Source organism: Aptenodytes forsteri, unplaced genomic scaffold (genome assembly GCF_000699145.1).
Source record: "Aptenodytes forsteri isolate BGI_AS27 unplaced genomic scaffold, ASM69914v1 Scaffold174, whole genome shotgun sequence".
NCBI classification, from domain to species: Eukaryota; Metazoa; Chordata; class Aves; order Sphenisciformes; family Spheniscidae; genus Aptenodytes; species Aptenodytes forsteri.
The window spans coordinates 2,427,628-2,454,573 of record NW_008794603.1 but is presented as its reverse complement, the minus strand read 5'-3'; the positions used below and the strand labels follow the sequence as shown (position 1 = coordinate 2,454,573).

Here is a 26,946-nt window from a genome sequence, read left to right as displayed (position 1 = left end):
GACATTTTACATTGTATAGGTTGTTTTCCTCCTGGTGGTTTTTATTCTTATTCATCAGTGTCGTGATTTTGCTTTGTATATGAGGAGTATAGGAGAACCAGTATCTTGCACACTTCACTCTCTCTGGTTTTGTGGTCATTTGAATCCAAGACACTCAGCCTTTCAAGGTGGCAATCTTTTGCAGATTTTCTTGAGCTGAAGTGTATTGATGTGTGTCTTGTGCACTTCCAGGTGGATGCCAAATGGAGTTTGTGGCTGGCTTCCATCTTGCTGAATTCTGGCAACAAAGTTTAGACTTTAAGAAAGGAACACCCAAGGTTGCTGTTCTCTGACATTAGGAATGCCTTTGTGTGTGCTGTTCTGAGGTTGTTAGTTGGTTTGTGTGTGTTTCAATTAAAAAAAAAAAAAAAGCTGTGAATTATTGCTTTTAAATGCACATCTTTCCTTCTAAAGACACAGCTGTTGATGAATTTAGCTTCTATGTGGCTATTGTGGATGGTAGAATTACAATCCAGCGTTATGGATGTTTTCTTTTGATACAAATCTGGTGAGGTACATGCAAAATATGTACAGCCCTTGGGCTCTTGGCGGGTTGCCACCAGGACTGTCAGTGATAGTGTGGGTGCTTCTGATCTCATCAGAAAAGTCTGAACTCCCCTAATGGTTCGTGTTCCCATGTCTGTGTCATATTGAGATGAAATGTAATCTTAAATTTCTTCACTAATTGGACTTACTCTTTTGTCTGGTGTGGTCTTTGCTCTGTATCAGGGTGGTGGCATCAGAGATTAAACGCTGTTTCCCAACAGCCTGTGCTGGTGTTGGTGTGGTGTTTCATGTTGTCTTAACTCCCAGTTCTTCTCTCCCCTGTGGCTTGTTGCAGCAGCGATCTTGACAGTCCCAGCTATGGATCCGAGGTCTCCCTCACCCCCATGCTGCTGTCAGGCCATAAAGGAATGATTTGGCAGGAGACAAATAGTTTTCTTAGGAAGAAAAGAGAAAGCAATTTATGTTTGCTGTGAAAGCGGAAAAGGTACTGGGGTTTTCAGGATAAATTCTTTAAAGTGTTGGGACTTTATGAATACAAACCGTAAGGATTCTATCAATTCTTTTATCTAAAACAATTAGTTGTGCATCTGTATGTTAAGTTGGGTATCCTAACCAAGTATTATATCTGCCATATGCTATGCTTATTATTGTTCATTTAGGCTTCTGAAAACAGTTTAATTTATTCCTTCTTTGGAATCCAAAGCTGATTTCAGAGTAGATACTGGCCTGCTCTGGAGCTAGGTTCTCTTCGTCGTCTGCACTTCACAACAGATTTGTTTGGAAATCTGTTAGCTGCTACTTTAAAAGAGACTTTTCCATCGTGACCTATAGCAAGATTCAGGTTTTCTAATTATATGCCTTTGTAGGAAAAAGTTAAAACCAAATGATCTTCTTTTCACTGCACATGGATGAAATTCACAGACACTGTAACCTGTCTCCAGCTCTGCCATAGAGCATCCAACACCGGTGTGTATGAAGTATGGCATGGAGTGCTTAAATCCCAGGTGCTCGTGTTTTGGATGCCCTCTAGTGGCTACTGCAGCTGTAATAGTTCTCCTATAGGACATGTTGAACAGTTGCAGTTAAATAATAATAAAGATTGTGTCTAGAAAGGAAAACAAATTTTGTGTGTTATTTGCTGGTTGCTTTCTCATTGCTCTTTCTTTATCTGGATTAAATCCCAATCCTCCGCTTTGGAAAAAGTTCTTGTGAATACAAACACGAGATAGTAACTGGATATCTTATGGATCTCTAGATCCATAGCAACTTGCTATGGAGTTTTATTAGAGAATGTTTTGTTCTTTACATTAAAACTTATATTTTCTCTCTAAACAAGTAGTAAGTGGAAGAGACATGCTTGCTGGTGTCACTAGAACCAGAATTTGGTTCTTATGTATGTGTATTAATTGCTTTAAAAAAAAAAAGTTATTTTTTTAAGCAATGCAAACAGGACTTTTAAACTCATCCCCTGCTGTGTCTGCAGTTTGCAACTGGGATAACCTGAAAGTCAAATAGAGCAAAAGCCTGGCTGCAGTATTGCATGTGGTTTTTGTGCCTTCACTTAAAAGGGTACTGTGGGAACGTGGATGACTGTAAAAACCAGAGCACCATTTCAGAGCCGCAGGACACCGGGGCTCCGTCCCTGCCCCAGCACCTATGGTGGCTTTGAGCAGTGCCAGTGCCTGGTGGGACCCCTGGAGAGAGGCTTCCCAGCCCCGCATCCCACAGCTGCCTTGCAAGCGGTGTGCTCTCCAGGCTTATTTTTAACTGCTGATTTAACAGGTGCGTGGCAGATACAGCATACCCTGAGCAAAATGGCAGCCAGCAAGGAATCGTGACACCTCTTCCGAGGCTCTGGCAGGATTTCAGCTGTATAAACAGTGTGTCTGTCGGCTGGTGCTGGGTAGCGGCGTGGGCTGAGAGCAGACCTCGCCTGATCCCACCTGAAATGTTCTCTTGCCTTAGAGCAGGGATTAAGGACTTGACATGGTTTTAATATAGTGAAGAGTTTTATTTGTCATTTTTTTTAATTTTTAGGGTGGATGCACTTGCTCTCAAATAATTTTTGAAGGAAAATCGGTGTTTTGCAAAGGTCAGAGTCTCCCTCCCAACTCCTTCCCTCCTCTGGTCTCTGAACCCCAGCAGGCCCAGTTGAGGTGGTGTAACTGGGCTGTGCTGTGCAGGCAGCTTGCCAAAAGCCTAAGAGCTGTACCGAGTCTGCACATACATGGCACAGGATTTTAACTGGCAATAAGTACATGAAGAGTGGGGTTTTTTTATAGGCTGTTGTAAGTATGCACAGCACTCCTCAGCGAAAACAGACAAAATAGTCTTTGAGGCTTTTGGGAAAATGAGTGTCTACAGGAACAAAGTTTCATAGAAGCAGGGTTTAAATTCTTAGTATTTGGCTTTTTTCTTTGAGAGGACCATGCATGCTGTGAAATTCATAAAGTCTGTTAATAGTCTGATTTTGTTTTTTGCATTTATAATAGGAAAAGTCTATTCATAAATGTAACCCTACCAAAGAGGCTTGCACATATAGTTGCTTGCCAATGCAGGGCTGAATGCAGGTCACTCAGCAGGCCTTTCTATAGGCACTGGGCAAGCCGTTTCTGGTCTGCGGGACCAGGATCTGGGCTGGAGCAGTCTCTGACCCAGCTCCTGCCTGTCCCTGCTGGTGCTCGCTTGCTGAGTCACCGCAGGTGGCTTCACTTCGGTGTGCCCACCTCTCCTGCAGCTGTGAAGCAGGGGAAGGATGCCAGCCTTTTTTGTGTTAGGCAATTAAATGCATTTAACAAAAATTTGGTGTAATTTCGGGTGCATTACTCAATGAAGTCATCCTTGGGCTGTGTTGAAGGGGAACCTTGAACAGTGTTTTGGATGAGGGATCGAGAATGACTGTTATTGTGGTTTTGTGGCTTTTCTCCTTATTTCATCCCTATGGTGAGGACTAGTAAAAATCCTCATACTTGTTGATGAATTGCTGTCTGTCTCAACCCGTGCTGGCTTTGTCCTGAAGTGCAGACATAGGCTGGGGTTGTGGGGGCATGTGGAATCAGAGGATGGGGAGCTGATTTTAGCACCCTGAACATGTTACAACTCCCCTTCTTGAGATGGGAAGTAGTCACCATGGGCCAGCTCCCATGGGAGGTTGTTTGCCTCTTCGGGGGGGTGCAGTCTTGGATTTCCTTCCTCTGAGAAATACAGGGCAGGGACTTGTGTGTGTGTGTGTGTATATATATAGTTTTTTTTTTTTAGGGAATTGAAATAAACTGTTTGAAAAGAAAACAAATAGGCACATGCAACTTCCAGAGTTTTCCTGGTTTCCATACTGTAGTCTGCTTACTGTATCTAAAATTCCTTCTCTCTAGCCAGCTGACATTTCTTGTGTTCAGTCTCCTTTCCTGGCAGAACTGAACTGAACTCACTGCAGGTTCCTCTCCTGCTCTCTCTGCTTCAGCCAGGTTTGACAGCCAAGGGTGGGGGGACTTGCAGGCGGTGGATGGCTGGGAGGAGGGAGGGAGCCCAGCTGAGGGGAGGCTGCAGCATGTGTGGGTCTCTGAGCCGACCTGCAGCATCTGAGCTTGTGTGATGGCTCCCCGCCAGCAGAAAACAACCATTGTCACTTTTTTAATTGGGCATGGAGGATGCAACCGTGAATTACAGATCTGTAGAAAATCTGGCAACCGCTCTGCATGTTGGCAGCATGCTACTGTTTAATGTCTTAACCCACTCTATGTTGTCAAATTCATTTTTGTCTCTTGTAAAGCCCTTTTTCCTTGTGGTCAGCGTCCCCGCTGTCTGAGGGGCTCTCTGGGTGGGTCGGCTGCCCATCCCTGTTGGGCTCACCCTGAGCACTCCCCTCTGCCCAGCAGCCTCCAGGGCAGCTGGCTCACCCAGCTCCACTGCGGCTGCGGGCCGGCATCATTAAAATAAGTTTTCTGCCTCTGCTCTTTGAACCATTGGTGTGTTGAAAGAAAGAGGGCATGTCTCATGAGCCACCTTTGTCTGGACTTGCAGAGAGTTATCCAGGTGTAATGCTGAGGAAAACGCTGGTGTAAGCTGTTCAGCCAAAGGAAGTGCGCGTGGTGGCTGAGGACAGTATTGCTCTCGTGTCCTGCAGCTGGCCCCCCTTTGGAGTGATGGACCCCTTTGAGCTGATCCAGAGCATTGAGCAACTGATCGTTCCCTGGGATAGCTTTCTTCTGCTTTAAACTTCCTATATTGGATTGCTTAATGATCATGCTGCGTATGACTTTATTTCATAGTATTTCTAGCATAATTGTTGAAGGTTAAATATTGGCATGTATTAAGAATGCATTGATGTGTATCAGGAATGAGGAAGGTAAAGTTACTTGGTGAATTGATGTTTGAAAGTGAGTGTTTCACTCCTAGAGGTTAAGTGGTGAGCGTTGCCTGATCCTTTCTGTAAGGACAAAAACTTTGAATACTTGGGTTCAGACATATTTAATCATCTTAACTGATGATGAAGCAATTACTGAAATGTTTCTCATACTCTGCAAAACAAATCCATGTCAGGAAATAAATACAGAAGTAAATGGCTTGGCTTTCGTGACCAAGCACTTAAGCAGCCTGTTAATGATTTGAAAAGGCAACAACAGAAGATATCTCAAAGAAAAATGGCAATATCAAACTTATTTTCAAGTTTCATCTGCTTCACTAGAGTTGAAAAATGAAGACAAATACTTACACGTAAGAAGAATGGTAGTGAATCAGTGCCTTGGTCAAGGAGAATAACTTGTTTTGCACGTACTACTTGCCTCTGCTTTTGACTGAAATTTTATGGCATGTGATGAGGCCAGAGAGTCTCTGTAGGAACCAAGTAGCATAGGACAGATGAGCCCTTCTGAGTCATCTAGGCCTGCTTGTTGGGTTAAATCCCATTGAAGATTGATTGTAGTTAATCTCTATCCCTTCATAATAGTGATCACTTAAATGCATAGTTTAAGAAACTGCAGAAAAGTTCCTTTCAGAAGCCTGTTAAATAATCTTTATTTCATAGTAAAAATTGGAGCTTTATTTTCTTGTAAAGACCAAATATCCTGGAAAAGATTTGAAATACACAAGAGAATTCACTCCTTCATTTACTGTTATAGAGGGAGCATGTGCCTCTACTGATATGCTGGAAACAGCCTGAGTTTTCACACAGGTGAAATGAAGCTGGGCCATTGAAAGGAAAACCCTTGGAAAAGCAGCTTGAACTGGGAAATTACTCTTCTGAGAGTGGTGTCTCCCTTAAATATATCTTGCTCTTTTTCTTGCCACCTAGCAATGGTTTCTGCTGGTTAAAGAAAGTTATTCAGAGTTTTCTGGCTGAGGTCTTGTCTGTTTCCCCTCAAAGCCCAAATAATACACAGTTTGTGGGCCTTCTTTTCAGTTCACAATAATTTAACTTTTTAATACCTGGTTGAAAGAGCATATATTCTATTTTACATGCCTGCTTGGTACTGAAAGGGTTCATGTTTTCCTACTAGCATGCTTCTAAATATGCACTGTAGTTGCACGTGATGTTTCTGTGACTCAAAAAAAAAAAAAATTAGATTTAAGAAATTGCAGTAAATTATGAATTTTATAAATGAAGGAAATTACTTAGGAAACAAGACAGTAAAAAGGACACCAATCAACCTTGGTTGTTCTGCGTTTTGTATAAGGAATTGATGAAAGACATTGCTAAGCAGTGATTTTGGGGTGGTTACATTTTAAGACAACAGTGAAAGTGTACACAGCTCCCATGTCTCTTCTCTTTCTGCAGCTCTACAATGGTAGATGGAGTTATGATTCTTCCTGTGCTGATCATGATGGCGCTTCCCTCCCTGAGTTGGCAAGGTGAGTGACGTGCGTGGTGGTGCAGTAGCTGTCTGCTGCTGGAGGAGCCGGGTTCGAGCGCCGGCTCAGCTGTTGGAGCCGCCTGGCACTGCTCCACGGCACCCTGCTCGCTTCACGAGCTGACGGCATGGGCAAATTCCTCTCAGGAATGAGATGTTTGCTTTTCCATTTCAAGTTGCTTCAAAGGATGTTCGTTGCCGTTTATGTATAAAATGTATAGCAGGTGCGATTGGCATAGGTCTTGTCAGGGCCTGGGGAGGGAAATGGGAAACCTTGTTTGAATGGCAAGTTATTGAGCTATGTAACGAGTAGGCCTCTCTAGCCCATGGGCTGAGGTGCAGTTGTTGTTTGCATTCTTAGAAGCGAAGTTTTTTCTCTGGGAAAGCTCTTTGGAGTATTTAGTGTGGTGTTAGATAACTTTTCAATGATTGCTCCACTAAGGTCTTTGAATATGGAAAGTGACTTTTTCATAAATCGTCTATGGCAGTTGTGTGCACATAAAGGTTTTATGACATGCAGTACATTTAAGACTTGCCTCAGCAAAATCAGAGAAGGGTGTTTCCACTGCCGTGGAGAGGCAGGAATGGTTCATTTGAAGGTCTTCTGGATGTTTTGGGAGACGACCTGAAAGATGCATACTTGCTACTTGCAAACAGCCTTTTAAAAATGTTGAATAAAGGTTTTCTGTGAGTAACTTGGTTTGCTCAGTTTTAAATTTTAAGTGACTCGAGAGGTGTATCTAGTGTTTGTTACGGCATATCTATGTTCTTTTGTGTTTACCTTGTGAAATCTCTTTCTGAAATACTCTGCTAAAATGCATTTATTTTCAAATGTTAATGCAAATAATAAAAGGGAGAGTACATTAAATGGAATGTTAGCATGGATGGTGGAAGGTGAAGATTAAAAACGCACAGAGGTCTAGTGGTTGACTTTAGTCATGTCTATGAATAGGAAATTGAGACAAAATTTAAAAAGGGAGGAACGCTGGACAAATGTTAGTGGAAATACATTAAACCGCTAATGTTATTGATACAGTATTATCTTGAAATAAGGTTTGGTAGCAGTTATCACACTGTACCTTCTTATCACTCTTGAAGTGCAGCTATCTGAAAAAACATTTGATAAGCAGCTTTCAAAGCTGCTTATATTAAAAATCTTAAAGTTCAACCACCTGCCTTTCACATCCTTAACATGAAGAGCAGTAGATGGGGAAGAGAAACACATGGAAACACATGGAGCTTCTGGTTAATTTCTCTTGTACAATGTGTGGAATCAGACACTTGCACTACCTGCACAGTGCAACCTATAGAGCAGTATTATCAACCCACCCTACCCTTCCAAAGCTACCCTACATGTGTTCAAATCTTAGTTATTTGACCTGACTCCACTTAAAAAAGGAAAGTAGGTGCTAGGGCTTAGAACGGTATCTTTTTATTGAAAAGATGCCAATAAGTGATCAGGAGGAGAAGAGTTACTAAATCCATGCCAAGACATTTTCTTTCTTTCCCTGGCTGTCTGTAATACTAAGACTGGAGGTACAGGATCACGCCTCATCTGGGAGCAAAGGCAGAGCTGGGCCAGATGTGCTGCTGGAACGCGCTTTGGACAGAGTTTGTGTGGGGGCAGGAGCATGTGAGCAGAGATGTGCAGATGTTGTGTTCTTGCTGTCCATCTGCCTGTGCCAACGGGACATCTACGAAGAACAGAGTTTCCTGTTCACGATGTGGAGCTGCCGTGCCGAGAGAGAGCTTGTCCAATAATGCTTTCTAAAGAACTCTGTGTTTGGGGCTGCATTTCTCTCCCACGGTGATAGAGCTCCTGTGAAAGACTTTGTAGAAGAAACATGATAATCTTGCTTTGCTTTTCTTGCTTTATTCCTTCCCTTCTCCTCCCCTCATATTTTCTTTGTCTGTGAGCAACTTCTTGTCTAATGCACTTAAATAATACTGCTCTTCCCTCTTTTCATGTTTGCTAGTAGTAATGCTGTTCTTTTTCCTTTGGAAATAGTTTCCTACTTCCAAGCTGGTTGTAGAGGGGTGTTTGGGGAGGCAGAAATACCTAGTGGACCCCTCAGCAAACTTTCATTTACATCTCTTCATCTAGGTTTTGGCTGCTTCACCAACCAGACACATGGTAGCAATGGGAGAACTCACCGCTTTGTTCCTTGAGCATCTAAGTGCCGCTCGGTGCTTATGAGCCAGCAGCCTATGCTAGGGCTAAGGTGGTAAGACCAGAAGCGCAGACTTGTGTTTGGAATGTTTTTCAAGGGGGAGTGCACCTTTAGAGATCCTTTGAGGGAATGGAAGTTGATCCTCTGCTGCCTGCTAACATTCCCATATGCTTTTTCTGAATTTTTTAAAAAGTTGATGTTCTGGGGGAGAACAGTTATTTTGTCTTCCCTTTGCACAAAATAACAAAAAAAAAAAAGTGTGAAGCCTTCTGATTTTTTTCCCCGTGTGTTTTATCACAGATCAAGCCACTTCCTTTCACTGGGATTTGGGCTAAGTTTGGGGTTTTTGCATTTTTGATGAGTGAAAAATGTCTGGGCATATCTTTGGGTAGCATTTGGGGTAGACTGACTATTTCTGCATTGCTATTAGGCTTCAGAAGATGAGATTAAACATGATTTAAAAAAAAAAAAAAAGCAACTCCACAACCCAACCCAGAAAATCACTGGGTAGAATTCTAAGTGCAGAAACACGTCTCTTCCCTACTTGAGTGTCCAGAAAATCCTTTTATTCTAAAGGTTTATTACAGCACTTACTTCTGTGTTACTTCTTTATTAGCCCTGTAAAGTGGGGAAAGGGGCTTTTCTTCATTTCCCAAGAAGCTAAACGCTGACGAAATAATGTCATGCCTATGCTTGAGAGCGTGAGGTTTCTCACTTCCTAGCGACCGTGCACAAATACCGTTTTCTGCTCCCAATGGCAATGTTAGGAGCATGGTGCATGAAATGCTGCCGATGCTTCTGCCCTCTCTAATGGCTGGGGGAAGGCATCTGGGCCGTGTTCTGACTGCTCTGGCTGCTGCAGCTTCCCTGCCAAACGCAGTCCCTCTCCTGGCTGTGAGAGCCGGGCAGGCTGGAAAGGGTCTTGTGTCACACCATGGCCAGGAAGCATTTGGGAGCTACTGAAACTCCAGAAACTACTGTCTGGCCTGCTGGAAGCTGGCTCTGGGAACAGCCTAACCCCCTCTCCAGCAGCTGGGCTTTTGGGGAGGCTGCCCTTCTGTGGAGCCGCGCACCTCTGCCCGGCCTTGGAGCTCTCCGACTGACTGTCACTGTCTGTAGCGCCTGTGCTTTTTCTGTTTTAGGGTTTTTTGTAATATGGAGAACAATAATAAGACTAAACAGCTGTTCCTTAGTGCTGGAAAATTCAAAGGATTTTGTTAAATTAATAAATCCTATATAAAATAAATTAGGCTGCCCAGGGAAGTGGTGGAGTCACCATCTGTGGAGGTATTTAAAAGACATGTAGATGAGGCGCTTAGGGACATGGTTTAGTGGTGGACTTGGCAGTGTTAGGTTTACGGTTGGACTCGATGATCTTAAGGGTCTTTTCCAGTCTAAATGATTCTGTGATTAAATGATTCTGTGATTATTATTATGCCTGTTGTATAATGCTTGTTACTGTATGCATTGAGAAAGAGAAAACTCTGAATGGAGTAGTCATCTCTGCAAGCTTATTATTTTTTGTTTCCCTGAAATGGCTAAGAATTATAAAGGGAAACTAAGCACCAAAAAAGAGCTGTCTAATGTACAATTAAATGGACTCTAAAGAGATTTTAATTTTTCCAAGTCTGCTTTCCTTCATCTTCAATTCATTATGATGTGAAGCCCTAGCAGATCCCACCTCTTCCCCCAGTCCTAGTCATTTAAAAAGAACATTGCTGCTTTTAAATGTTTTGGCCTTCGAGCGTGAAGTCCCTTTCGTCCTACTAGAGATTTCAGCAACTCTGTAGCTTCCAAGAACTCTGAAATAAGCTTCACCTGTGATTTGTAACCTTTCTGGTTTGATTTCAGGGTTTTCCACTTGAAAAGAGTGATCCTGCTTAGCAGGTGCTCCTGCTCAAAGCCAAGCAGCAAGCCTACAAAAGGGATAACAACCATAGTACGGCTCCGAGTGGTCTCGGGTTGGAAAGCCGGAGCCCGGTGGCTCAGGGCTGGGATCGGCCGCGCGTGCCTGAGGCTAGCCGATGACTGCAGTGTCTGTGCATGTTCAGTATGCGGCCACGGAGGCACAGTGCCTTCCTGCTGCACAGCTGTGGGCTGAGCTGGAGGAGAGCTACCGGACGGATCTTCTCTGCCCTCTCGCTTGTGACTGAAGGTGTCACTCCTTTTTGCTTTTCCTCACTCTTCGGTAAAGAAGAATCAATTAGACGGAATTGTGCCTCTTAAACTTAGGCTGATGTGAAGTCATGTCTTGGTGAGCGAAGGACTAGTTTGTTTAAGGCTTGTTTACCTCTGTCCATCCTTGGCCACCTGGCTTTTTTTTCCAGCCACATATTAAGAGGTCTTGTGTCACGTAGATTATCCCTCTGAACACTCGCTCGCATGCATGTGCTAAATATATATTACATCTGTGTAATAAGATGTCCTAGTTTTTATCTGCAAGGTGAAATTTTGAAAGGGATGATATGCAGTGGTCGTGCCTCACTGGAAGGAAATTATTTGATATTGTTAAAGCCCTTCTTTAAAAGGTACATGTAATATAATTAGAGTCTGTGTCTTTAGAAAGAAAATTGAGACTCTTATGGTGTGTGTGTATATATATGTTTTTACTTTGTTATGCTTTTAAAAATTATTTCAGTTCAATATTTGCTGACCATGTCACATAGTTAACGTAAGCATTTTTTCAAGTCAAAGCAACTGTGTTGCTCTAGTGCCAATAAGAAAAAGTGGCCAAGTGCCTATTGTACTAGCTGTTTCGATGGAAAATGAATCACTCTTCTAAATGTGAAGAGATCACCTCAAAATTAAGGTGTGTTACCAGAAACATATGTAGTGTATTTCTCCTTGGAGAGAAGTTTGGTGTTTTCCCAAACAGTTAACAATGTTTACAGTCCAGGAATTGGATATAAAATATGAAATAAAACTGTCTAGATTGGTAACAGGTTGTGTGAAACAAACTTCACATAGAAGTAAATGACTTGTCTTTGTTTCCTTGCATCTGTACATTTCCATCGTTAACCAGTGTTCTGAGTCTTATGGTTTGGTGTCCTATGGATTCAGGTTGGGACGGCTGAGGCTGTGTGCCTGCACATGAGCACTGCACGCAGCATAACGTGTCCTGTGCAGTCACCAAGAGGGTTAAATGCTGCACCTTCCAGTTTACTGATTAAAATGTGGAGTGTCTTCGTTCTTGTTCTGTTGAAATACCTAGATAATTAGTCAGCACTTTTAATTGTTGACTTTCACAAAATGAATAAGCAAACAAAATAAAGGAGCTTCAATTTTAACACTTTCATAATAATGAACTAATAAACTAGTTAATGAGAAGTTAACGCAAATCTCTGTATCTTTGTGTGGCAAGTCAGATTTTTGTGTGTGTGTGTGTGTGCAAAATATATATATGGGCCAGAAGTGCAGCAATGAGTCTCTGTATTACGAAACAAAAATATATGCAGTGAATGTGTTTAGGTAATGGAAGTATTTTTAAGCTTGGCTTCTTGCCTGCACGTGTTGCCTGACTGCTACATAAGTAGTTGGCCTGACAGCCTTCCATGCCTGGAGCTATTGTTGAGTAGATACTTACCTCTGAGCGTGTGTGTTTGGGGGAGTTGATCTGCTTCAGCCATAACCTCTTGATTGCAACTGGCCTGTGGCATTTGCTGGTCACATCTGCTCTGCAGACTTGCTCGCACAGCTATGCTCGTGAGAGCTATGGAGAAGTATCACCCAGTCCAGCTCTGTCTCTGCTGTGGATTCACTGTATGCCAACAAAACTGTGCTTTGCAAGTGCAGCTGGTTTCACTTTGGGGAAATATGGCTGGGATATCCAGCCCTTCATAGCTGGCTTTGTGCATGGGGAGAGTGCTTTGTGGGTATAGTACAGTGGTTAGCTTGTACGTGTTCACTGAAGCATCGGCCCGTCTGTCTGATCTCAGGCTTCTGACCTGCAGCTCTGTCTTAGCTGGTGGCCTGCAGAGGCAGGAATGGGAGGACATGGTCAGTGCTTTGGCTGGTTCTGCAGCCTGAATAAGCCTTCCTGTTTGGGTAAAGCTCAACCTATTTTTTAAGTGAGTGTGGCACTGCAGGAGCATTAATGAGGGAAGGGCTGGCTGGTGCATGGTAATACGCCATGGAGTTGGAAAACCAACTAAGTAAAGAAAGGAGCAGTTTGGGCATAAGGAATAGTAACAGTCATGAAGGAGAGTGTCACTGTTTCCAACCCAGGAGCTCTTCACCAGAAATGTTTCATTTTTACAGCCGATAATTGGTCTGTAGTGGTCCATGGACACATCAGAATCTGCAGCAGTTCACATGCATGTAGTCAGTGTTACTCTGTCTTCATGCTCTGTTAAATGGATCCACAGCCTGTGTGTCATGTTAGATCGCTCGCCCTGCCTTCAGACTAGAGCAATCTTTTCAAAAGACAGGTAGCATGTTTGGAGTTGCAATGCCTTACTTCATTGCTTGTAAGGGATATCAGGTTTGCTCTGCATGGGCTGATAAATTGCCCTGTGGCTGCGCAGTTGCTTCCTGGCCCATTTTGGGATTGCAGAGCTCCTCCAAGAGGTGGCACGTGAGGGAAGGTGGTTTTCTGCCAGAACCTCTCCTCTGGCTTGTGTGAGGTTTGCTCAGTTTTGAAGGGTCCTTGGGTCAAGAGAAGAGGGAAGCATTAGGCTGGATCAGGCTACAAGCCAGATGAATTTTCCTTGTGGACTTGGTATGGCTCTCAGGTGGTAGGTTAGTTGTCCTACTCTGTGTAGCAGCTATTTCTGCTGTTACTTAGTAGCTGAAATGGCTGTTACTGCAGCCTGCAAACCGCTTCAGCTCTGTCTTCACAGGCCAGTGTTTGTCAATGACAACAGAAATGTCTCGCTCGCTGGGAGGTACTGAAATCATAGAATCATTTAGGTTGGAAAAGACCTCCAAGATCATCGAGTCCAACTGTAAACCTAACGCTGCCAAGTCCACCACTAAACCATGTCCCTAAGCACCACATCTACACGTCTTTTCAATACCCCCAGGGATGGTGACTCAAAAACTTCCCTGGGCAGCCTCTTCCAATGCTTCACAACCCTTTCGGTGAAGAAATTTTTCCTTATATCCAATCTAAACCTCCCCTGGCACAACTTGAGGCCATTTCCTCTCGTCCTATCGCTTGTTACTTGGGAGAAGAGACCGACACCCACCTCGCTACAACCTCCTTTCAGGTGGTTGTAGAGAGCAATGAGGTCTCCCCTCAGCCTCCTTTTCTCCAGGCTAAACAACCCCAGTTCCTTCAGCTGCTCCTCATCAGTCTTGTTCTCCAGACCCCTCACCAGCCTCGTTGCCCTTCTCTGGACCTGCTCCAGCACCTCAACATCCTTCTTGTAGTGAGGGGCCCAAAACTGAACACAGTATTTGAGGTGCGGCCTCACCAGGGCCGAGTACAGGGGCACGATCACTTCCCTACTCCTGCTGGCCACGCTATTTCTGATACAGGCCAGGATGCCATTGGCCTTCTTGGCCGCCTGGGCACACTGCCGGCTCATGTTCAGCCGGCTGGCAACCAGCACCCCCAGGTCCTTTTCCGACAGGCAGCTTTCCAGCCACTCTTCCCCAAGTCTGTAGCGCTGCGTGGGGTTGTTGTGGTGGAAGTGCAGGACCCGGCACTTGGCCTTGTTGAATCTCATCCAGCTGGCCTCGGCCCATCGATCCAGCCTGTCCAGGTTCCTCTGCAGAGCCTTCCTACCCTCGAGCAGATCAACACTCCCGCCCAACTTGGTGTCGTCTGCAAACTTACTGAGGGTGCACTCGATCCCCTCATCCAGATCACTGATAAAGATATTGAACAAGACCAGCCCCAAAACTGAGCCCTGGGGAACCCCGCTCGTGACCAGCCGCCAGCTGGATTTAACGCCATTCACCACCACTCTTTGGGCCCGGCCAGTTTTTTACCCAGCAAAGAGTGGGTAAAGTCCTTGGTCCTAAAGGGCTCTGTGGGGAAGGCTGTCCTTACCAAAGGTACAGATCTTTTAGGCAGGTTGTGACCATGCCTTGGGAGGAAGCCCATTTTAGATCTCTGGCTTTGAATGCCTTTGGCAGTTCCAGCCAGACAAATCAAGATTAAGGTCTTGTGTGTTACAATACCAGTTGTGTTTTACTGCTGCTGTTGTGGGAGGAGAAGGAACAGAACTTCGATTATAGGAATGTTTGGCATAATTTTTTTCTTTTTTTTTTCTTTTTTAATTCCCACAAAATTAGCAAAGTTATTACTTGGTATGTGTATGACCGGAATTGTGTATACCAGTACTTGAAATCAATGTGACAGACACTGTCTGATTTCAGGATTCTTTCCCTAATTAGTTTTTGTTAGTGGTTCAAAAAATGGAAAATTGTATTTGTGTATTTCTTCATTGTGGGAAGAGGGGAGGAAACCAAAGCGGAAAACAAACTGTGTTATATTCCCAGTGGGCAGACTCTCATGGTAGGCTTGAAAAAGTCCAACATGTGGTATGCTCAGCTGCTATTTTAGAAGCATCCACTGTATTTGTGGCTGCAAATTTTTCTTGTGTGTTAGTACTGAAAGAGAGAACATAAATATGAGTTAAGTTGCCATAAACGTGTGTATGTGTACGCACGGGATGTGTGTAACAGATAAGTGACTTGTTCTGTCCTTCACAGTTGTGCCTCTTTTCTCAGCCATCTGTGAGTGCACATGGCTGTTTACCACCATGGGCACCTCTATTTTCCAGGAAACTGAAGAGCGTCCAGTGTTCTCCAGCAGCTAGTCGAGAGTGGTGTCCTCTCCTGCAGAGACTGGAGTGGCCCAGTGCTGTGTGTTTAAAGGCATGTGATATTCCTGAAAGTGGCAGTGTGTGCGGTTCTGTGCAGAAAGAGTGGGTTTTTCCTAGCTAGTGATCTCTGGACACTTTGCTGAGGAACTTAGAAGTTTAGTTTCCTACTCTATACGTTCTCTTAAAAGTTCTTCCATTTACTTAGCTGAAGCATCTGGAGTTGGAAGGGAGGTGTTGTACCTGCTGACAGTGTGTGCTGCTTCTCACTTTATTTTTTATCTCCGTGGTTACTCAGACTTGCAAGGTACTCCTCAAAGGCTTGTCTTTCTGGGAAAGTTGGTCCAGATTTACTTTTCAAGCAAGCTAGTTAAACCCACTAAATCCTATGTAGCTGTTTCCGCTGCAAGTTTAAATGACCTTAATTTGATTTAGTTAGTCATTTCTGGAATGCTTGAGAATATTTCCATATAGAAATATAATGTGTTTTAGCAAATCTGTTTTAAATTTACACTGTTTGTTAGGTTTTTTTCCCTCTGCTGAGTGTCCCTGTGTAGATGATCCTCCCATGTTATATAGCTGCAGTAGTGTGTGTGCGCAAGAGGTGACGTAAAATGTCACTGAATTCTCAAAATTTGAGTACTTGGAGTGGGCAGATATGAGTGGTATTTGATGATGCAAGCTCATATCTTTGTCTTGCTGAAACGGCTAAATTAGTATCATTAGCTCCTACTTGCTGGTTCTTCAGCACTAGCTGCAAGTAATATTTCTTCCCTTAAACAGAAGGTTTTATTGTCTAATGATTTCGTTATCTCTATATTACTGAAGCTATTAAGAATACAATGGTGTTTTTTCCTCAACTCTCCCCTTTTACAGATGATGAACTGAAGCCAAATACAGTCCAATACGAATGTGTGTGTGAAGGCATGTCCTGTGGGAATGGAGATCGTTGCCAAGGCCAGCAATGTTTTGCTTCCCTGAGCATTAATGATGGTGCTAAGGTTTACCAGAAAGGCTGCTTCCAAGTCTACGAACAAGGGAAAATGACGTGCAAAACACCTCCGTCTCCTGACCAAGCTGTTGAGTGCTGCCAAGGACACCTGTGCAACATGAATATCACTGCACAGTTGCCTTCTTCTAAAGGTGAGAGGTTAATTAATAAATAGTGAATTTTAAGAAAGAAAAAAGGTTTGGCTTTCATTTGATGTGATGGGGGTGAGACGGTTTCAGTGCTAGCGAAAGTAAGGGCTTAATCAACACAGTAAAGCCCTTTCTATTTTGTTCCCCACCCTGGGGCCCACTGGCACACATCTGATGTCCACAGGTTGAATGATCTGTATTGCTGGATGAATGACGGGTTAAAGCGCGCAGTCAGGGTCAGGATTGAGTTACTGCCTGTGAGTGAATTGCACAGGCACAGGTGGGGCTTGTTCTGACAGCTCTGCAGGGAGTTGCTGTGGTAGCATCCTTTGTGTAAGTGCATACCCATAGCTCTGGCTGTGTCACGGCCTCTCTGGGACTAGGTGGCTACCAAGTTAAATGTTGGTGTCAGTGCTACTGGTTTTAAAGACTTTCTCTGGGAATTTGCAAATTTATTTTTTTCTTTGTTTTTTTTCCTCCCCTCTCCTTTCCAAGGGCAAACCTTTCAAGGAGAAGCTGCAGGTTACAGCATGGAAACACTAATCATTGTTATACTGGCTCCTGTGATAGTGTTGATAGTTTTTTCTGCAGTAGCTGTGCTGATCATCCGGAGAATACAGAAAAACCATATGGAGAGGCTCAATTCTAGAGATGCAGAATATGGTACAATTGAGGGACTCATTGCATCAAATGTTGGAGACAGCACGTTGGCAGTAAGTAACCTGTGTGCATGGTGAAAATATGTGTGAGCTTTCTTCACTTCCAAACTCCCCTCTCGTACCCTCCAGACATGGCCACATCAATAACAGGACCTTTTGCTGCCAGGGGATGCCACTTAGCATCAGGACTTCTGTGGTGACATTCCTACGCTTGCAAAGCCGTAGTTTAAATGAAATTTAACCAAAAGATGGCTTTTGCAAGTATAGCTCCTTTGACCTGGAGAATGGCTATAAACTGTAGTCAAACTGTTCATGTTCCTAGAAGCAATGTCTAAACAGCAAAACAGAGTATGCCTGATTGTTGGGTAGCCTGAAGTGATATGAAAGGTGTAAAAAAAGTACTGCATCTTTGATATATGAAAGACAGCCTGAAAAGTTTGAGAAGATGTGATGCTAGGGGGAGAAGAAAATACAGATATTTGTAACTTTCAAAAACTTCAAACCTGACTCCCATGATCTTAGTAGAAGGGCTCTTGGACGGCTAGGAAATTAGTGAAATTTTGTTGACAGAAGAGCAGTAGGAATTTTAAGAAATGAGAACTGCTTACTCAAAATTCAGTTTTTAAAATACGTTCTTGTTCATGCAGTCTCTGGAAAATAAAATGACATGGGGAAGTGTTTCCTTTTTAAAGACTTAATGTATCTTACCATTTCACTTGAGGCCAGAAAAAAAGTGTTCCCAGCATCTTTCCCATGCTTTATCGAAACTGAGCAAGTAGGGCTTCAGAGGCAGCTTGAGTGTTTGTTTCTGAAACCAATGCAAAGCGGAAAAGTTTTCTCCTCCTTGCATTTCTAAGATAAAATCTCTTCAACATTAAGAGGTTGGAAAACATTTTCCATTTTGGTGCTTTCCTGCCATAATACGCTTTCACTGCAGGGTTGAAAAGTGGCTAAAGAAAAATGGTCCAAAACACAAATATTTTTAATAATATGCTACTAAATACATTGACCGGGTATTTTCTTTCTGTGTTTCAGACTGTGTTTCTCTCTGTACGACAGAGAAACTGAAATGCGTATTTCTTTAAGTGAGGAATAACCTTCAATATCTTCCTTAGAAAATGTTGGTTACCACCAACTAGGGAAGCAGTTTTGACTATGTCCAAAAAAAATACCCCAGAAAATGGTTGCACCTCCTCACTGAAAGTTGACAACCGCTTTGCAGGCCCAGCTATGGGAATTTATTAAAAGAAAGATCCGTGGGACTGCTCAAAAAATAGAACTGTTTTGAAGAGCTGGAAACTATTTCTTGCATCTCTTTATTTTGAGGCAGAGGTGTTTCTATAAAATACTGCTGTGAATAAGTGCTGGAAGAGTTACGTGGAAAACCCTTTCATTCACAAGACAGTATGATGTGACAAGTAAGCTTTCAGGGCTTGAGATGGCCAATAAGGGATACCATTGGAGCAGGGAAGATTCTTCTTTGAGGAAGAATAGGTTAAAACTGAGTAATCGGACTCCTGGTCATCTGGATGCCCCAATAGGCATTTTTGAAACAGCCTATGTGGGGAATCAGTAAGTAAACCAGTGCTTCAGCCAGGAAGAAGAGCCTGGTTCTCTTAGGGGGCTGGGGGGTATGATGGAGACACAACATGACAAGGAGTAAGGAGAGGATGGATAGAAATCAGTTGTTTGCCTTCTGCAGTACAATAACAGGAGGAGGCATCAAAATTAGCAAATAAGAGCAAGTTTGAAAATAACGAAGGTGGTTCTTAACACAGTGGTAATTGAATCAGTGGAACTCCTTGCCCGACGATTTTTCTAGATGCTACAGGTTTGTATACATTCAAAGAGCAACAGGAATAAAAGACTGTATGGTGTTAAGCACATTTTAAAAAAAAAAAAAAAATCCAGTTAAGGAAGTCCTTGAGCTGAATGTGCTTGGAGGCTGGGAGAGCATTAGAAGAAGGTATCATGTATGTTAAAGTATTCCCATATTTGCTTCTAATTCACTCCACTTCTAGTATCTCAATATTCTAATACCGCAATGCTCCCTATGTACTTCCATGTCTAATACTCCTATATGTCTACTACCCCAATTCACTCCACTTGTAATACCCTAATTAAGGGCATTGCTTTTGGGTACGGTCAGAGACAAGGTACCAATCTAGAGGGACTTTAGGGTGGCCACTCCAATAACAGAGGTTTGGCTTTTAAATGATAGCTTCCTTGGTAAGATGGAGCAATGGAAATTGCCTCCTTCTTAGAGCTTGAAATGTCCAGGCACTTCATGTAACTGCAGGATCAAGTGTGGTGCAAACCGCAGCAGCTTCCTACTACTGCCCTGCTATTTTGCTTCAGCTTGGCCCTATATAAACTATACTTGGTAATTTTTTTTAATGCCTTTGGCTCTCTTTAATTAGCCCATGAGGCTTGATTCTGTGTTACTGTTTTAAAACAGTCAGTCTCGATATGTTCACCATGAACTAGGCATGTGTGCAACTGGTTATCTGTCTTTAAGCACTGACTTCCAGCTTTTGCCAGCTCTTATCTTTTATCAGTGCAAGACCATTTCCATGCCATTTGCAAGCCTTTTGCACTTCAAGTCATTTAATGTTACTTGGAAACGGTGATAAAGCCTGAGAAGAAGAAATCAAAATTCTTTTTATAAGAAATTGGAGAAGTTGCTAACTGTAAAGGCTTGGTCTAATGGAGCTGTTCTGTTTTCAGCTGTCAGACCCTCTTAGCTTTATGATTGCAGTGCCTCTGGTGTGCCTCTTGAGTGTTGGTAATGTAAAATAAAAAAGTGATAGTTCCTTGTTTCTAAATGTTCATCTAAACACTAAGTCTTTTTTAAATTCCAGATTTTTCTTCTCCATTGTGTGTTTTAAATTGCTGGTTTTGTTATACGTTAGCTTACATTTAGTGTCTTTGTAGTGTAGCAAATGCTTAAAGCCCTAAGCTTCCTAATGGGGAATGGAAAGAGCTGCGGCCTCTTCAAATCTTGTTTTTACAGTCGCTGCAGATAAGTTTGGGTTTTTTTTTGCCTCTGATACAAGCAGGAAGGAAAATGAGCTCTCAGTTTGTATTAAAAAGCAAAATAGCAGTCTCCTGTCATTCTTAGATTATCTTTTTCTTGAGCACTCATTAAAAAAATTGTTAGGAGAAATGAAATTTCATCGGATCTGGTTAAAGCCCAGTAGTGCAGTTTGGAAATATTAGAAAGTTGATTATGCTTATGCTTTTTTTTATCCTACTTTCCTTTGTAAAGAAAAAAAAAAAGTCCAGTAATACAGTTGTTAATGCTTTGAACTAGTACGGAAGTCCTAGCCATAAAAGTAGCTGGGTATTAGCATTTTAAAAGGCTCATAGGATTTTAACATTCAATTAGAATCTCACTCGTTTTTTTATAAGCTTACAGTTAAAGTCTGGTTTACATGCACTAAAAATGCCAGAAACTGATAAAAACTTTTAAGAAAGACTTGTTATGGAAAATTTTCTGGAGTATCAATGACGTATCTAGTGTAGGTGATACAGGTAATACTCCTATCACCTTGTTTATTTTAAAGTGTTTTCAGTTATAAGTAACTGTACCAAACTTGAATAGTTTGGGCCAAAACTTCTCATGACTTATCTACCACAGAATGATGACTTTTTTTTTTTTTTTGAGGGACTGTTCATCTGGTGTGGTTCAGCCACTTTAGGGAGGGAGACTTGCAATAAATTATTTGGGTGTTGTCTTTTAAAGAAGTTCTAATTTGGGGCAGGGACTTGACATTTATCAGAGAAATCCCTGTGGTGCCAGACACGCTTGTGGCCATTCTTCTTGGGGCTCTCTGTTTTGAGCCACCTCAAAAGCTTATGGTTTAAAAGATCTATTCATAGACATGTGAGTCTGTTGCCCTGTGGACGCTGTATGGTGCTCCACATGGAGACAGAGCACGTTTCTTCCCTGAGCCAAGGCATCTTTGCAGTGTTTCTGGCCATAGGGCCGAGGTGGAGAAGAGGAGGGTGTGCAGCACTCACGCCTCTTGGGAGCGGGCAGCGGTGGGGGAGGTGGTCACTGACCGTACGGGGCCAAGGGAGTAATGACAGCAAGGGCAGAAATGGGAGCTGGGGTGGGAAATGGGCAAGGTGTGTATGGCAAAGGAGAAAGGGAAGGAAGGTTGGGACTAAGATGGAGAGAGGAGATGAAAATGTAATGGAGGAAAAGGACAGGAAACTGGATGGGGGGCAGAGTGAGGGATGAGCAAAGAGCCTGTACTGGAGAACTGTTAATCCCAAACTATCTCACTTTTCTGTGTAATGTATGTGAAATAAACCCTAACCAAAACATGGATCTCTTCCCTTCTCTTTCCTGCCAAAGGTAACGGGCTTCTGCAGCTAGCAGTTGTTGCCATACTGCAGAGGATGTATCTACAAATCTTGATCTGGCAGATTACCTGCATAACAGCAAAGTATTGCATGATTTGGTTTCTCTTCACTGTCACTAAATTAATTTTTAGCACTTATTTTTGGGATTTGATTGCTAAAACAGAGGTGTCTGGTGACATTAAGGTGCTGTGTGGTTTTTAGGGCATCTGTGTGAGTCTGACAGGTGTGGTACAGGACATATTGGATACCTGTTCTTCTCTGGAATGTTGTCTGCAGGTCAGTGAGAGAGACTGGGACATCCCAAATAGCACTGGGTGTCGTTAATCAGCAGTTTGCTAGTGGATCCCACTGTGTCAAAAGTAGAGTGGGGCACACGGGAGCAAAGCAGTGAAGATTGCTGCAGCAGCCTTCCTCCTGCTCTGTTACAGCTGAAGCCTTGCTTTGCAGGGGCACAGAGTTTCATAAATTCATGCTCAGACTCAAAAGTGGGGAGGATGGTGCACAGGCAATGGGGGGGCCTGGGCTGCTGTGCAAACCCACCTGCTGGTTCAGCCTTTCCCAGAAGGGTTCGGTTTTGGGGTGCTCGCCTGCTCCTCTTGCTGGAGCATGCTTCGCAGGGGGGGCTTGGTGGGAGGGCGGAGCAGCGAAGCAAGGCTCCAGCCCCGGTGAAGTCAGTGGCCTTAAATGTGTGATTAAAAGTTGGAGGAAAATATTTGACAAGCCAGTGATGCTTTTTCCTTACTGACAGATCACACTGCTACGGCTGCAAACGGCACAACTCGCTGGTGCAGGACGGCATGGGTGTCCTAGGCGGCCGTGCCGTCAGGCTGTGTGGTGGCTGGCGGGGCAGGTGCTTGTGCTGGTGGGCAGCGGTGTCAGCAGCTGGCTTGTACCCACGGGTGGGTGCCTCTCCAGTCCGGGTGCCTCTGAGGCATCCCTGGCAGTGAGCCCTGTGCCGTGAGGTGTGGGCTTGCAGCCTCTCCACTCAGCTCACATGGACCCAAAAGACACCTGTCTGTAGGTTTTTTTCAGCAAAACTGACTCCCCTCCCCATATTACTTTAGACAAAATGGTCAGCTGAGCACGAATTGTGTGCAGGCCGCTGATTAAAAAGGTGTTGAAAAGCAAGTTGTATCACAGGAATGTGTTGGCTTTATCTGTCTTAGCATTTCAATTAGAAACTGTCAGCTGTGGCTGTTTCTAGAGTCTGTTTATATTAATAAAAAAAAGTTCAAGGTTCTGAATGTCTCTTTCTATGAATAAACATGCATTAGGGAATTGTAAAATAGATTTTGAGCGTATCTGATACCACAGATTGGTGGGGCTGGGACATGACCTTAGCTCTAGTTAGTGAAAACACATTTCTGTTGCTGTGCCCTTCTAGTCATCTTTACTAGGAAGAAACCACAGGTAACTGGAAGAGTGGGAAAAGGCTCTGTGACCGTTCAAAAGTAAATGCTATTTTTCTTTTTGCTAACTGTATAGGGATGAAGGCCTTGGGTATAGGAGAAATCAGAGAAAGTAAGTTTACTTCTTATTGAGGTGGCTCAAATTATTGCAAGACATAGAAAATTTTTTGGGGAAAAAAGTTGATATTAACCTTTTTGGAATAGGTGACAGATACAGAATTGAGAGAGCATAAGCTAAGTAAGAGAACAACAAAGTGCTGAAAAAGGGTGGAATTTCACTACAGCGGATAGCTCGTCAGCTATGAGTGAGCTTCCAGGTTCACAAGCAGTAAATTTATTGTCACGTATTAAACAAAATGATTTATTTATTAAACAAATATTTAAATGCCAAATAAAAGATGGAGACAGAATAAGAAATCTGAGAATGAAACAATGCTTGATTTATTTGCTGTTTGTTGTGTGTAAAACTTCCAACAGAAAGTGATTGCACGTAAGTTATGGCTCCCCTACCAGTCTCTTGTATGTGTGGGATGTTCTTTGAAGTGGTAAATCTTGCAAAGAGCATTCTCTGTCCATCTGTACGGTGATGGCAACAGTATGTCTTGATCAAATGGCGTCACTGAGCCATTGAGATACCAATGAGCTTTGACTTAACCTACCTTGTGAAGTGGTGTACCGTTGTGTATTTAAATGGGGGAGAAAAATGTAGTTTCTCATAGGTTATAAACTTCTGCTTTTCCTTTTGAACAGGATTTATTGGATCATTCCTGCACATCTGGAAGTGGTTCTGGACTTCCTTTCTTGGTGCAAAGAACGGTGGCTCGCCAGATCACACTTGTAGAGTGTGTAGGTTAGTATAAATCTTGTTCACATATAGTGCCAAGTCTTGGTAACAAATGCAGAGAGAAAGCTTTATCTCCCATCCTAATTATCTGTTTTTCCTCAGTTGCTTATATAATATATGAAACTTTTCAGGCTTCAGCTTACAGAACATATTTAGTTTTGGAAAGTGAAGTGAAAAAATTCCTTTCAGATCTATGCAGAAGAGGGGGGCAAATATTATCTGTACTTTATGATTAAAAAAATGTAAGCTTAAGTAGGGTGGTTAGAAAATACCCAAACAAGCCTAGTTTGTACTTTGTAAGCGAAATAAACTATGTTTTTAGAAAAGCAAGCTCAATTTGATGTTTGAAACTGTCAAACTGTGAAACAAAATTTGTTCATTAAACGGTGTTCAATTAGAAAGCTTTAGAATTAGAAAAGGATCATCTGGATTTGAGATCTGGAGTTGAAGCATCAATCAAAGTGGCTAAAGTGGCATTTAAAAAAAAAAAAAGTGTGATTCTGTGCCATTAGAATGGTAACACGAATGGTTTGTAGCTTACTTGCTCTGCACTGCTGCTTTGGGACTGTGCAGTCAATGATATACTCTTGCTGTTCTTTTGCCCGTAAAAGAGAGAATCTCTCTAGTAATTCTTCCCTAAAACTCTTCTAGGTCTTTAGTCTTTTTTTCAGGACTTTAGTGTTAATTTTAAGGATCCATTAAATTTTTCTTCAGCATATATATATATTATTAATTGAATAGTGTTAAATTTTAATTTAGTAATTTTAGGAAGCATTTAGGTCAAAGTTATCCTGAGGCAGAGGCATTGAGCTAAGATGCCATACTGGCATTAAAGAGGTGAGGAAGGCATGATAATGATTGATTTTCTTAGAGGAAAAAAAAGACTGTTTTAAATATGTTTTATGCTGCTGCTTCAGTGATTTGAACTCAGAACGGGTTAACACCTTTCTGTAAGTAATGAAGTTTTAACTCATCAGGGTGTTAAATCAAGCCCCAGACTAAAACAGACGAATCTATAGGGACTGGGCCTACATTTTACTAGTGTTTCTTTGCTTCTGGCTTATAGTATGTATTGAGTAGGCACAAATGTTCACACTTGCATTAAATCCGAGTGTACATCCTCTGATGCTCTGCAATTTCTATTCATCAGAAACTATAGAATATGATATGCATGATGATTTTGCCTGCAATATAGACATATCTTTTTGTGCGTGTATATACGTGTAAGTGTGTCTCTGGAATTATGCCTGCTCCCAAGCTAACTCAGGCTGGCACTATTTCCAGAGACCATGTGTTTTAGCCTGTGTAGCAGAACCAGATGAAAGTGCTTGTGGAGGAAGTCTCTTCTGGGTGACAGCATTGAGGCATCAGTGTTGGGTATCTCTCTTCATTTGGTTATACCTGCTGCTGATTCATATGTGCCTCTAAAGAACACTGTACGGCAGAGCAATGAAGGGCGGAATTTGGATATTTATAGTTGTCAAATCTAGCACAATTCATTGCACGAAGCCTGAGGCTGTCGTATTCAGGCCGCAGTGAAAAGGGCAATGATCAGAACCTTTCCAGTGTGCCTTGTCCATAATGTTGCTTTGCTGTTGGGCACTTGATAATTTCATACATTCTTCTAAGCTATTTAGATGAAAAGCTTGGTATGCAGACAGTGTTCCACAGGACAGGGGTGCATGGTTTGGGTTTTGGGTTTTTTGTGGGTTTTTCTTTATTCTTTTTTGTTTGTGGGTGGGTTTTTTGTGTGGGGTTTTTTTTTGGTGTTTTTTTGTTTGTTTGTTTTTTTAAATTGTCATTCTGCATTTTGTGTGTCTGGCTGTGCTGATTGTTTTTGCAAGGGTTGATGATGTGATAGAACTATAAGGGCTGCATCCCCAGCATTATATATCCTTCCTGTCCTCCTAACTTCAGAATTCATAGATTTATTTGTATTGTGTACACTGACCTTGTAGTATGTTGCCCGAGTTGCTTAAGCTGCAAAAGTGCTTTCATTGCTGGTAGTTGAATAATTACACCTGCCCAGTACAAGCACTCTGTATACTGTACCAAAATGCAAGGAGGAGAGATCCATACTCTCAGAGATTGCAGTTGAAACAAACAGGAAAAATTAAGGGACAGTGGAGCACAGCGTGACTGTAAAAGTGGTAAAAAGTGTATGCAGGTGTGATCAGACTACATCAGTGTGATATTTGGGCCATAACTGTTGAGTTTCCATCCTATTAGCTAATCCTGTCCTTCTGCCCTGTGAAGATTGTTAGTTAACAACTTTTACTGTGTGTTTTCCCCCACCAGGAAAGGGCCGTTATGGAGAAGTTTGGAGGGGTCAGTGGCAAGGAGAAAATGTTGCTGTGAAGATCTTCTCTTCTAGGGATGAAAAATCCTGGTTCAGGGAAACTGAATTGTACAACACTGTATTGCTGCGGCATGAAAATATTTTAGGTAAGTAGAACAACCATGTTCATGTTTCCTAGTGTAGCTGGCATAAAGGTGAGTTAACTGATCAGTTCACTTGCAAAGCACTGCAGATTTGCTGGGTATCTTGCAATCACTGAGATTAGGCTCTTGTGTTTGTGATAAATAGTTGAAGGGAAGTTTTAAGGGGGAGACTTGCAGGAGGGTGCTGAAGTCTGAGTCTCAACTGGAGAAAGTGTTGTAGCAACCATGAGTCATTGTCCTCCTGCAGAAATATTCTAGCAAGAAACAGTCAACCAGATTAATCAATTGTTGGCAGCACAGTGTGTAGGGAAGAATGGAGGTGCCACAGACCCGCATGCTAAGAATTCAGCCTTGCAGCTCATGTTGCAGGGCAGCCAAATGGCAAAAGAGTATTGTGCAATGTGTTAGGTGAAGAAGTTCTAGTGGATCTAGGTTTTTTTTATAACTTCAGTTTATCTGGGAGAAATAAAGGGAAAAAAAGTGGGGAGGAGTTTATAATGAGATTTAAATATTTGAATACTTTTCCTTGTGCCTGAATAAACTGCAGTATGAATCTATTATTTTCTTCTGTCTAACTATTCTGCTTAGGGTCAAACTAAGCTCCTTTGGTGTTTAAACTTCAACTACAGTTGCCCCTTTATGATGTGTCTCATTTCCTTGTAAATATGAAAGTACAATGATTTTGAATCTTCTGCATCCCTTGTACCTTGTGTGCTCAGTTCTGAGAGCTTAGAAAATGGCTTTTTTG

At 42.5% G+C, this 26,946-nt stretch overlaps 1 protein-coding gene across 1 annotated transcript in view; it reads left to right on the top strand.

The window, feature by feature from the left end:
• The first annotated feature begins 6,317 nt into the window (after nt 1-6,317).
• ACVR1 (activin A receptor type 1) overlaps nt 6,318-26,946 on the top strand; it is a 35,643-nt gene continuing 15,014 nt past the window's right edge. Inside the window, exons 1-5 of the mRNA XM_009273158.2 lie at nt 6,318-6,393; nt 16,210-16,476; nt 16,969-17,186; nt 23,663-23,762; nt 26,055-26,201. Coding sequence (XP_009271433.1) covers nt 6,327-6,393; nt 16,210-16,476; nt 16,969-17,186; nt 23,663-23,762; nt 26,055-26,201 — 799 coding nt within the window. The 5' untranslated portion in view covers nt 6,318-6,326. The remainder of the gene's footprint in view (nt 6,394-16,209; nt 16,477-16,968; nt 17,187-23,662; nt 23,763-26,054; nt 26,202-26,946) is intronic.